General features: G+C 30.4%; 1 protein-coding gene across 14 annotated transcripts in view; it reads right to left on the bottom strand.

Annotated features, from left to right (window-relative positions):
- The window catches only part of LOC106465626 (nuclear receptor coactivator 2-like), a 168,076-nt gene that overhangs the window by 48,305 nt on the left and 106,071 nt on the right, over positions 1–13,700 (bottom strand). For all 14 annotated transcript variants that reach the window (XM_022393559.1, XM_022393566.1, XM_022393567.1 and 11 more), the window contains 5 exons: positions 11,223–11,315; positions 5,909–6,121; positions 2,455–3,087; positions 1,156–1,650; positions 602–781 (listed from right to left, as the gene is read on the bottom strand). In XM_022393559.1, the coding sequence (XP_022249267.1) occupies positions 602–781; positions 1,156–1,650; positions 2,455–3,087; positions 5,909–6,121; positions 11,223–11,315 (1,614 nt within the window). The remainder of the gene's footprint in view (positions 1–601; positions 782–1,155; positions 1,651–2,454; positions 3,088–5,908; positions 6,122–11,222; positions 11,316–13,700) is intronic.

The raw sequence follows: 13,700 nt of genomic DNA, 5'->3' as shown, positions 1-13,700 counted from the left end.
GAGCATGTTTGGTGTGATGGGGAATTGAACCCATGTTCTGCAGATTGCGAGTCGAACACCCTAACCACCTGGCCATGCTGGGCCTACTCAAAAGTATCCCCCCCTGCTCCCCCAAAAACTGACATTAAAGAATCGAGACATACGTTATGAAGTAATTTGCAAGATGAAAAATGAACATAACATATGAATGAAGTTGGTATGCATACACTGTAACAGGTTTGTTAATGAACTATCAGACACACTATTTCACTTTTCACATTTATGTCCCTCTAAAGCACTTCCACATAAGATTGGAATTTTGTGTCACCACAAATGAAGAGTATATCCCTTCAAATTCTTAGTTATATCAGTATAGAGTTTGAGATATATAACAAAATATTAAAATGCATGTTTGTATTTTTTATTATGCATCTAAAAATAAACCTGGTACTGGAAGAATTATCTATACACATTACATGGGAAAAGTTAATTAGCAATCTTTCTTAATAACATCTTATATTCCCAATATTATCATATTCAGTCTTAACTGTAAAAAAAGCTTAAAACACCACATTTCTATGAATAGTTTCTTTTACTACAACAGTTACATAGCTTCTATTACCTGAAGTGTGACATTGGGTGCCACAGTGTTGTTCAACAAGTCATTCATGTTTTCACTTAATGCTGATGATGATGCTGATGTCAGGGGTTCTGTAACTATCTGTTTTTGTTGTTGTTGTACTCGTAAGCGTTTTTGGTGCTGAAGCATCTTCTGTCTGCGTTCCAGAAGTTTGTGATACACCTGGTGGGCACACAAAAAACAAAACATTAAACTAAATTCAGCCTTTACTACTATTCTATGCAATAAAACTATACTTTCATTCCTTTCTAACTAAAAATATATATACCACAATTTCCAAAATGTTTGAAATGTGTTTTTATCTCAGAGAAACTGTTCAAATTCCTTCTGAAAATAATGTATATAACATTTTTCTACAAATGAGATTACGGGAAGTTAATAATTCATAATCCAAACAATATAATGGGTATATTTCTAGAAATGGAAATTGTCAAAGAAGAATGGCAAAAACAAGATTAGCCAATTAACCTCAGTATGAGAACTTTCTCCTAACTGCTTTAAAGTAATTAACATAAGCAACATTTCATTTGTTATACCTCAGGTGACAGGCTAGAAGTAAATCCTCCTCCAGAAATAGGGTGCTGGAAGTTTCCCAGGGAAACACATTGCTGCACACTAATTGGAGTTCCAGGATTTTGGCCCCGTACTCTAAGTCCATTCTGAGCTCCACTGGTATAAGTAGACATAGAGGGTGCAGATGGGTAGTTTGGGGAAGAAAAGCTGACAACTGTGTTTGAAGGAGTAAGAACTCCTAAAGCCTCACCAGAAGTTTGGGTGTGCACAGGAGCAGCAACATGGGAGGTGGTTGTAGTACTGCTAGTTGAGATCTCATAACTCATCAACTGTTGCTGAATAGCACTAATGGCAAGTTTCTCATGAACATCATGTACAGTTTTAACTGGTTGATTGTTGGAAGGCATGCTTCCTGAGGAGGAGGATCCTGAAGGTTGTTCAAATACTTCATCCAGTATCTTACGTATCATGTTATCATCTATTGGTGATGGCTCCATCTCTTGTTGCATGCTCCAAACCTAAACACCATTTCACGCAAACTTTTAAAACTCACAAGCTAAATTTTCACTGCACAAAAGTAATTAGTTTATTGCTCTTTAATAAAATGTTATATCTTTTTATAAACTGAGATGTTTTGTAACATTTATTTTAAAATACTAAGTATTAGAATAATGCTATCATAAAATAAAGCTAATTCTTTCAACAGATTTTTCAAATAAAATGAAAGCATATCTGAAATAAAAACCTTTTTTCAACTTATCATAACAAACTAGTGTTTCAACTAAAATAAATACTCAAATTTTATTAGCAAAGGCTCACCAAAGATGTAATTTATACAAAAGTGAACTAGAATGGGAAAAACTAAAAGAAATTAATGGAACAGTAATCATGGATAAGTTATACAGTTATAAATTTTGTTTTTCTTTTAAAAATACATCATTATATAAAATTTTGTACATCACTCCATGAAAGAGATTTTTAATGTTGATTTATTAGTAACTATTACGGCTAGTGCTTTCCTTTGATTGAATATGTAACATACTTTAATACTATTAAGTGAAACGAAAAACTATTTTACGAGAAATAACTCTGTTCTAATTACAGCAACACACAAACATTTATTCTTTGAATTCAAAGTAAACTTGAATATAATTAAAAAGATATATTGCCTGAAAAAGTTGCACTAGATTTGGCTATGGCATGAATAGGTTACCTACAGTATATTATTTAAAGTTATATTAGAATTTCTAAAAATACAACTTATATAATATAGTTACACTAGGACAATCAGTAACAGACATTACCCTACAAAACACACACACCTCATCCAGTATTTGTGATAACATTGGGTCTGAAGTCTGGCTCTGGGCTGTTAATCCAACCACAGAATCAAAAGAACTGACATCTGCAAGCAAGTCTGAAAGGGTTATGGACTTAGTTGTTTGTTGGGCAAGTTGACTGGGTAACTGGTAGTGGCTATATGTATTTTGTATGGATTGATTTGAACTTGTAGCACTTGCTGAGGCAGCTGCCAACACTCTTGTCAACTGAGAGCCATCAGAACTGTTCAGTATGCGACTAAGAAATCCCTGGTGTTGTTGTTGGTGAGGTTGAGTCTGAGCAGTCTGTCTCTGGTTAAGGTTTAGGGTGTTAACTGGATGGTGACTAGGAGCAACCTGTCCTTGAGGGTCTACAGCAACCACATCCTGGGGATGCAGGGAGTGGTTTGTAGAGATGGTGTGGCCAGTGCCTTGTTGTGTTGAGCTATTGGAGGAAGCAGATGTCATGACTGTACAGGGTGTTTGAATAAGTTTCTTCTCTAGGTTTTTAGGCAGCCGGTCTTGGGGTAGCTGAGACATGATTGAATTTGCAATGGTGGTGGGGACAGATGGTTCTGTCTTGGGAGTCTGGGCCAGCATAGAAGCTAACATGGGGTTCTGTCCAGCCAGATGTGGCTATAAAGATAGCAGCAAATAACTTGTAACAAACATACAACATTTACATGGAAGTTATTTATTCAAATTAACTAACAAACCTTTTCATTTGAAATGGTAACTTCAACACTGTAATTATTTTGTATTTTAACATGAATGGAAATAAACCAGTAAACATTAATAAAATGTAACTACAAGTACCTTCAGTACCTGTCACCTTTAAAAAAGGATGGTCAGGTCTGTAGTAGCAATGATCTAAATTCATATGCAAATCCAGTATTTTAAAGTTTGTTGCATAAGTTTTAAGTAGATATGGATAGAATGACTGAATATAGAAAAACATTAATGATGTGTGTGTGTATACACACACACACACACTATTACAGAAAAAATTAACAAAAATAAACTATAAAATATATCCCAACTTTATGTGACACTTTTGTTTTTAACATAAGAATTTATTTAATCATGTACTTTATAAAGTGGAATATTAAAATTTGTTTAATTAAACATAAAACACTCCCACCCCATGTCAAGATGATACATAGGATCCAGTGCTGAACTCCAGCTTAATGATAATGAACTTAGGTTCAATGATCAAGATAAAAATATAAACTCTTATAGAGAAAACTAGAAAATACAATACAGCTTTAAATGGTATTTCTATATTTTATTTCAAACCATATCTTACAAAATGAACATGCTCTTGAAAAGTATATTTTTCAACTGCAATTTGTAGAAAACTTAAAAATAAACCCCACACATACACAGTTATTTTCTATACAACTTGTAACCACCAAAAAAACAAAATATCGAAATAAATCTGAATTACCATTATTTTCTTTTTAGAATGATTTCAAATTGTAACATGAAACTACATTCATTTATCCTAAGTAGCTTTAAACTTGTAACAGTATGCATCTACATATACTTGAATTTTATCGATTTACTGCCCTTTGAGCCAAGTCTAACTACTATGTGCACCATTATAAATTGTAAATCACTTGGGGAATGTGAAGCTCATGTTACACTATTGAATTACATTACCAATGAGATACTCTGAGCTGCTTACGTGCATGCCTTGTGAAACGTTTATATTATTATTATTAAATATATTTCACCCAATCTAACCTTAACTAATCTAAAGAGATCCCTATTTTTACATTTTAGTTATTTTATAATAATAAATAAAGTATAAACATGAAATAAATTACTTGCCTGGGACCTCTTCTTTTTTGCTGTTGAATGTCGATGACACTTAACCGTACTTTTTTTCTTCTTTCTTTCTTTTTTTTTATATACTAATGGTAGTAATGTACCAAATAATTCATCCAAGCTAGTCATTATCTTTCATTTTATAGCTGAAAAACCTTGGCTTTCTATTGTTTATACATAATATAGTATTACAAGTAAGAGAAAACTATTAACAAATCCTCAAAGAGAGAATATGACAGGTGGGTGTGGCAAGATGGGTCTGATTTTCTATTTGATGGCTCAGTAAGCAAACAAGTTTGAAGGCCATAAAAATTATGGTTTGTCTGAGAATGACAATTTTATAGTGAGTAATTTACATTAAATTTTGTACTCAATGGAGGGGTGGTGAATAAAATTGAGAAGAGGTGTTGCATAGAAAAAATATGTCACATTTCTCACACTAGGGGAAATTCAGGATCTTTTTAAATATTGCCTTATAAAATTAAGAACTTAAAACATATATATATACTATTACAATATGGATTATTAGCTACAATTTTATGCTATACTAATTGGTATAACATAAACATAAAGTAATTTAACTAAACTTTGAATGTGACATGTGCAGCAAAGGATAGCCAGGGCAAGAGGGCTAAATCATCTAATGAAATTATTTCAAGTGTTGTTATAATAATGATACTGACAAATTTCAAATAATTCATTACAAAATGTTCTGTAAAAATCAGCAATACAGTTATAATGGGCATGATCTTTTAAAATCATATAGTTTATGAGAAAAAATAAAGAAACTGTAAATAATACTATAATAATCTATATATATGACACTAAATAATACTGCTTCTGATACATGAAACTAATACTATGTTGTCAACTATGAGTTTTCAGTTTGATACTAATCTCCTATAACTATGGTTTCTGAAGTATTTATTGTAACATTCCAGAAATGTTATCAACAGTTCAATTTTAGGTTCTATTATTTATTTAATAAACATTATATTCTTGTATAGCAAATCTTAACAAAAACTTAAGTATCTCTTTGATAATGCAACACTCTTTATTCTACATAAAGGTCAGTATATAGTAAAATGAATGAAAGTGCATATAAATTTTAATTTTATGGTATTTTGATTACAAAAAACAAAGGAAATGACATTTCTGACATGATAATAGAGTTTGTATATTAACATTGATTTTCTAGCTAATGTTTCTGTTCCCTACACTATGTCCATTTCAAATTATCAGCTTAACATCCAGCATTAATGATGCCAGTCTTTCAATTTTCACTTACTACTTTACAAAGAAGACTCTTTCAGATACCAACAGTAATATAATATCAAAATACAGTCCACAAATATATTTTTTAGCAAAGTGGCAAGATCATCCCTAATGAACAATTCCATCATTAAAATAATAAACAATCAGAAAAACAAAGTATTTTAAATATCTCTAAGTTATTCAAAAACATTCACTCAGGTCTGAATTTTCATGTTTAAGTTAAAAAAATTAATTTCTTAGACTAATAAAAATCATTGAAGATGTTTTTTTTAATTTGTAAAAAGATATATAAAAAAACAAGCTTCAATTACATGGCATAAGTTTCCAGTTCTAACAGTAAGCCTTAACTTACATGTTGAACAGCTGGTCGTTTGGATGGTGGGTTAAAACCAGAATCTGGGTTATCATCAGATTTTCTTTTGGAAAGAGAGCTAAAGACTTCATTAAGTGAAGTGGGAAGGGATGATGAGTTAGATGACTGATTGGAATTGATACACAAGTCCTTCAACAGTTGGTCTGTAGAACTGGACTGAGAGTTTGTATCTCCGCACACGGAGTTTTCAACCTGGGGATACAAGGAAATTGTGTATTCATAATTAAGAAAGAAGTATTAACAAATTATTACAAAAAACTTTTAACTAAACAATACCTTAAAAAGTTTCTTTTCTCAGTTCAGAGCAGATACTTATTTAACGATATACTAAATGTTACTTTTAACTGTATATCAAATCAGAACTTTTTTTCAATACTGATGTATAGATTAATTTTGTACATGTACATAATGTAACTTAATTTATCACAAATAACAAATTTCCATCAAAAGATTTTCTCTATCTGATTATAAATTACGTATAGAGCTGGGTGATTAAGTTGATTAATCTACATAATCAGTTACTAATCAGCAGCGATTACATTGACTGGTGTCACTTAAAGTATCGACTAATCAGAGTTACAACTAAGTCAATTAATGTTACAAAGTAATCAACTAATCAAGATTAGTCGTTTCTGCCTACTACCATTTTCAATTATTCAAAAAAATGGTTAATGGAAGTTATTATTAAATCAACTCATGAAAATAGTCAATTAACTAAAATCAGTGGTTCTGATTATTATATTATTTCAACTATTAAGCAATCAAAATAATTACATTATGATTTTTCGTTATCAATTTCAATTAATTAGTCTGTTTAGCTTAACTGATTAGTGTCACAACTCATGAAAATAATCAACTAATCTAAGTTAGAGTTTCTGATTAGTACTACTTTTGAGTATTCCAACCAATCAAGATATCGCTATTATGTTTCTTTGCTGTTAAGAAAAAATAAAATTACATAATTATCTACCTGTGCTCTGCCCACTGTAGGAATCAAAACCTGACTTTAGTGTTATAAGTTTTTTGATTCTTTTTTTCCTTTAAGTCTGTTCAGTTTTTTTGCAGATTCAGGTGGGGGGTGCCTCATGATTCAAGGGTCCATGGTTCAATTTCTTACTTCCACTAAAGTTGCTCCCCCTTTCAGCCACAGGAATATTATATTTATTTTGTTGTTATGGAAAAGCCACTAAGGCTATCTGCCACTGTCACTAACCTTGAAATGCTAACTACAGGAAAAGTTGACAGCATCCACCACAAACTCTTGGGCTACTTTAGTGTTAAACTAGAGGGAAGACTCGTGCTTTGCATAAAAAACATTTTTTGATTGTGCTATTTTGTATTTGAATGTCCAAAGTTTATAAAATGTAAAGACACTACTGTGTATCTAAAGCAATTAAAACCAATCAACTTATCTAATAATAGACATCACATCTAGTAACACTTTCAAAACCAGGGTATCAGAGGCAAGTATTAAAACTCAACAAGGTGATGGTACCAGTACTTTTAAGTGTCAATAAATAAAGAAAGAAATTCACACACAAAACCTTAACACATAAACACTTCTGTCTGAGATGGGGCTCTCACAGATGACAGATCCATTCCCCAAACATCCTTCCCTATGCAATGCATAGTACTATCTACGTAAATCCATCCCCTACACAGATGGTGAAGTAATCCATACTTCCCTATTCTTAAATTTGATTTTTAGTCAATTTTAAAAAGCTTTCCAAATATGCACAAATATTATTATTTTTGATATAACGTAAAGTTACTGTTTTCTTACATTGTGTTGTTTCTAATTTGTAACTGTGTATTTAAATATTTAATAAAATGTAAGATCTTTTTTTTTACACTGTGTTAGATTGTAATTTATAATTCATGACACTTCATTCAACAGTGTTAAATAAGTTATAAATTTACTATATCTAGGTTGTGTACGTGTTACATTTGTAAAACCCCATCTCTTCATTTTCTAAATTTGTGTTTTAGTAGAAATTGTGAAAGACATTGACAGATCTGAATTCTGCATTCTAATAACAAAACAAATAATTGTGAATCAGTATTCTTTAACCACTCGGTCATGCCAGCCTTTTAATCATATGAAAAATGACAAATATATAAATGTACTAATGAATTTTCAATGAACAATAAAAACAAAGAATACTTTATTACAAGTTTAACATAGTGACAAGTGTAGAACATTTTGTCATCATCATCAGATACAATAAGTTGACCAAAACACAGGATTGACATATAAATATACAGTATAAAAAACTGGAGATTGATTAACAGCTTAATAAAGATATTTTGGTACTCCAAGGTAATGGTTTAGAGGAATGATTGTGAATTTAATTAAGATAACTTCTTTAATTTTATATCTGTTGATGTTAGGTTGAAGCTTGTACATACACTTTTTTATCTTTTCCGCGATGATAAGCATTGTGTACCATTGTAACAAAATGTACAATGTTTAGAGAAGAGTTAGTCATCATCACAGTTAGTCAGTAGTTTACTGAGACAAAAGATAAATATATATGCTGTTTGAAACAAGGAAGTCACATGACTGGAGATTGCTAAACAGCTTAATAAAGGTATTTTGATACTCTAGGGTACTGGTTTAAAAGAAGGTTTGTGTTGTTCAATTAAGATAATTTCTTTGATTTTATGTTTGTTGATGTTTGGTTCTTTAACTGTTTCCCTATGCGGTCAGGTGCAGAAACAGACCTTGTAACCATTTAGTGCTTGTTATAATTTTCATGCTATAACTTTTAATATAGTAAGCATATCTTCACAAAATTTTGCAGATTATCAATAAACATTACAAGGCTCTCATATGCAAAATAATATTTTTATTAAGTATTAAAAAGTGATGTTTTTCCCATGAATATTTTCTTTTCAAATGTTGACTATTGAACATGCAAAGTAATTTTGATTTTAAGATTAAAATACTTTTATGCATCAGAAAATTTTCATATTTCACATACAAAGTCTTTATAACCATCAGATATCTATCAAACATATTTTTTAGAAAAACTTTATACTTTCTCTGTTATTTTCACTATTGTATCTCTGTACAGGTTTAGTTGATTTGATCAACCTCCTAACCACCATAAAAAATTATGGAATAAGATCTAAGTTATGCTTTTTTCATGACTACAAATTATAAAATGAAAAACAAATGTTATTTTAAATAGCATAAATCTCATAACATTATACATCTATATATATTTATTATTTTTATTTTATAGACCTTTCAGCAATATCTGACTAACATTACAGATGTTGCAATGATGTGGTGTACGTGCACTCACGTTACCAAGAATATAAAACTGGCCTTTACAAAGTGACCTGTCTTGGCTGTGTTCTAGTGGAACAGTATTTCATAAGATGTCACTTTTCAGTTATATTACATTTTATGTGTATATACATTATTACTACTTGCAAATGAGTTCTTAAATTTCAGTTATTTTTCTTAAACTATAGAACAGTAAATAAAAAAGTATAGAAAACAATTATCTCTTCTAATTACGAACTTCGTACTTGTTTGCTCCTTGGCATAAGTTCCTAAGCCTTATCAAATTTTGGATATGGAGAATGTAAAACAAATGCTTTTTTAGGTTTTACATATGCAATTTGAAATAATAAAAATCATAAATTAATATATAAATACAACAGAATTCCACTATAATTTATCAAGCTTAGTAACTAAACAGTATTTGGGTCTAAAGATATACGAATTTTCGAGCTCACTAATGTCTTACCTTACTGCTTGGAATCTAGCATAAAAAAAAAGTTTCCTGTGCAAATACTTCTCAAAGAAAACCACCAAGTGGACATTCTGAGCTCCTGATTTGTTATACACATCACTGGGTGAAGTACGTGTATGTAAGTAGGTATTTTCAAAAAAATGGAAGAGGTGGGCAGGGCCACCTTGGTTAATTCAATATCTCAAACAAAAAAAAAAGATAGGAGGTTCATCTTAGTTCCTAGCTTGTCAATATTGGTAATTTGAGTATCTAATTTATAAGAAACCACAGACTTTATATTTGGAGATCACAAATATCTATCCTGAACCAATGTTGCATTCAACATACCACGTGGCACACAAAGATCGTTAATTTGGTTTTTTAAAACATTAACTTTTAAATTAAGAAATTAACTAAAGTATAATACCAAAATATGAATCATAATCCACAAATTGATACCAAACTTATTGACATACATTCATTAAATAAAAGTTTGAATGTGAGTCTACAAGTGTGATGACATGGCCTTTGACCCGTGACCATCGGTAGGCCCGTGTAGGTAAGGTTAAATTAACAGATGTCTTTAAACTTTTGAAGTTTGTACGTGCACCTTTTTTTTTTCCTTTCCTCTGATGATGACTATTGCATACTATGGTTTAAGGAACACTGTGGTAACCAATTAATAATGAGCCTGTCAATTAATTGATTAGCAAATATCACTGAATACCCAGCTCTACTTATTTACAAACAAATAAACACATGCTACAACATTTTAAGCATTACTCCATATGGTTTCATTTTAAATAGGAAACATTTATAATCATTCAAGTCAGAAAAAAATGAACAAACTGGACAAATGTTCAAATATACAAGTAGTAAAAGGGATTCTTGCATGGTTTTGTGTATTCCTCCTACCTTGTTTCTGTACTTTTTGGCATCCTTATTTTTTTAAATGTTTTTATTACTTGTTTCTCCCTTTTTTTCAAACAATTCCAATGAATATTAATGAATGGCAGTCCCTATGAAGGCAGCAGTTCTAGCACAGCATGATGAGTTGTCTTGATGGACATCATGTGTTGAAATTAGTAAAACACTATACTGCTTCTGCATTTCTCAATTTTATATGCAACATTTTGGTGGTGTGTCAGTCCTCACAACAATTTCAAGCATTGGTGAGCTAGCCCTTCTGATGCCAGAATCAGAATAATCAGTAGAACATTTGGCTGTTACTCTACTTGCCAATTCTCTAATTTAGCAGTGTGTTTTGGCTAAATTGAAATAATTGCTTTTGAAAACCTCAAAATCCTAGGTTAGATCTTTATAAAAGTCTCTTAGATTGTTATGAGAGAGATTTGAGACTATGATGAGCAATACATAATATGCTTCAACCATTTATTTTTCTGGCCCATCCCAACCTACTAAGCTCTACCACGCTTAGTGATATTTAAAAGTACTCAGTAAAAGAATAAAAACATTACATAATGTTTGACATGGAATGAATGTGTGATTCAATGTATATATATACATGCATATAATAGTAGTTTTACTTTTTCTGGAGATTCTGCTTTGAGCAGTTGTTGAATTAACATATCTTGAGATCTTCGATTACTCCGAGTACTCTCCACTTCACTATTTAAGAGCTGAAAAAGAAAGATATTTTGTACATAATTCAGTTCCTAATTTTTTTAAGCAATGAAGCTACTATTACTGGTTCTAATAATGCAAAATGTTAAAAGTTCAACAGTAGAAAAAAAAAAAAGAAGAGGTAAAACACAAAAATGAAAAATCTGATATGCAATATCAATATTTAAAATATTATTACTGAAAAAAAAAAAGGTTAACATTTCTTATAACTATTGTCACACTTTACTGTACACACATCCAATTTATGTGATTTTGACATCCATGCCTATATATTTCATTACACTCATTAAAAAATAACCCACTATTCTCCTGAAGAAGAAGAGTGAACTATTTGAAAGCCCTCAAGTTTGGGTCTCGTTTGAAAACTACTGCTGAATCATAATACACATTCAGGTATTTACATCATCTTCAATAAGTGTGCTAAGTTCTTCATTCCAGCTTCACACAGAGTTCACAAAACAAGGAAGAAGGCAGGAGTTGTTCATATGAAACTAATCAAAATGTCAACACATTGCTTAAAACTTTCTTTAGAACAATAACTTCAAAACAATCAACATCACTATTTACAGCATACACTATATTAATGAAGGCTCATCACAAAAAAAAAAAAAAATTATGCTATCAGTATACTTATAATATTTCAACATTTTAATAGAATAATTTTAGTAATTTAAAAAGTTTTCACCAACTGTTAGAACACAAACATTTTTATGACACTTTTCAAAATAGACTTAATTCTTTCTGTTAACCATGCAAGTAAAATAACTTTCTTGTATAATGAAGCATATAATATCTTAAAAAGTGTTTATCAATCCATAAAAATCACATCTACAATTCACCTAAGAAAGATAATCAACTTAATAACATAAGTTTATTTTGCTACATGACATGATACAAGTTTTACAAAATTCAAGGAATTTGACTTAAAAATGACTCCTGAAAATCTTTAGTTATTAACTACATGACTGGTGGCCAAAATATATAATCACAGGCTTTCCAGCTTTTATTTATAATATCTAAAAAATTTTATTCCTATTTATTTTTCATGCAAAAAAAAAGACCAGTTGCAATAACACCAATTTGTTTATGATCTTTTATTTTAGATTGTGATTACTGTTGTTATGCAAATATTCTACATTTCAGGGTGAAACTCCAGATTTGAAGTTAAAAAAACTTATTTATAATGAATATATATATATGCATGACATCAATACTAAATACCATTAGTAAGATGTTTAAAATGTTATTCTCACTATTTCGTATGAAAGAACTTAATATAACATTATATTTAAATCCTAGAGGAATGAAGTTGATCAGTTTAACTGTAAAACTATGGATACTATAAATCTGAAATTACTAAATTTATCTTCACAAAATTTGGCAAGCTTTTAGTAAACAGTACAAGACTGCGTACATAAAAAATATGATATTTTAATAAATTATTTCTACAACAGTTTAACTGTAAAACTATGGATACCTATAACTCTGAAATTACTAAATTTATCTTCACAAAATTTGGCAAGCTTTTAGTAAATGGTACAAGACTGTTGTACATAAAAAATATGATATTTTAATAAATTATTTCTACAACAGACTTGTCTGTGAATTTCCAAAGCCGAGTGAAAGTTTATTTTCATGATATAGATAAAAAGACTTTATATCTTACAGTTTTCATATTTCACTCTTATAACGAACTGAATAACAAATGTGTTTTTTAGTACATCTTTCATGGGCAGCAGTAGGGAATGGGGAATTGCTGGGGCTGAGGCTATCCCAAAATATAGCTCCTGCACTAAAAGAGAAGTGATTCATGTAAAGCTGGCTCACACCCTAAATACTACGGTAATTCTGCCACAAAGATGCATCCCCTCAATTTTTTGTCCAGCCCATCTCTTGCTCTCTCACCAGGAAGAAGCTGGCACCACCTCTGAAAACTTTATCTTTTATCTCTTATTTTCTTTACCCCATCATTATCTGTGGAGCAATCATCAATGTACAGTGAACTTACAAGTTGAAAGACATGGAATAAAAAAGAGTAATACCATTTGTACTCTGTACTGACTAGAGCTGGGTGATTAGTGAAGTCTGTTAATTGATTAGTCGATGGGCTCATTGACTGATTATATTTATGTTACAGGCATTTCTGGAAGTCCCCATTTGTGCATTTTTCAAAAATAGCTTGGTACAAATCTTTTTTTTTTTAAAAGATAAACTGGATATTTTCTACTTGCAAAATGAATTGTTAATGTTGATTACACCATGTTTGATATATATATATATATATATATTTTTTTTTTAAATATAAACTGGATATTTTCTACTTGCAAAATGAATTGTTAATGTTGATTACACCATGTTTGATATATATATATATATATATA

The sequence above is a fragment of the Limulus polyphemus genome, unplaced genomic scaffold (genome assembly GCF_000517525.1).
Source record: "Limulus polyphemus unplaced genomic scaffold, Limulus_polyphemus-2.1.2 Scaffold2004, whole genome shotgun sequence".
Classification (NCBI taxonomy): domain Eukaryota; kingdom Metazoa; phylum Arthropoda; class Merostomata; order Xiphosura; family Limulidae; genus Limulus; species Limulus polyphemus.
Note: the sequence above shows the minus strand (reverse complement) of the source record. Positions and strands in the feature narration are given on the sequence as shown.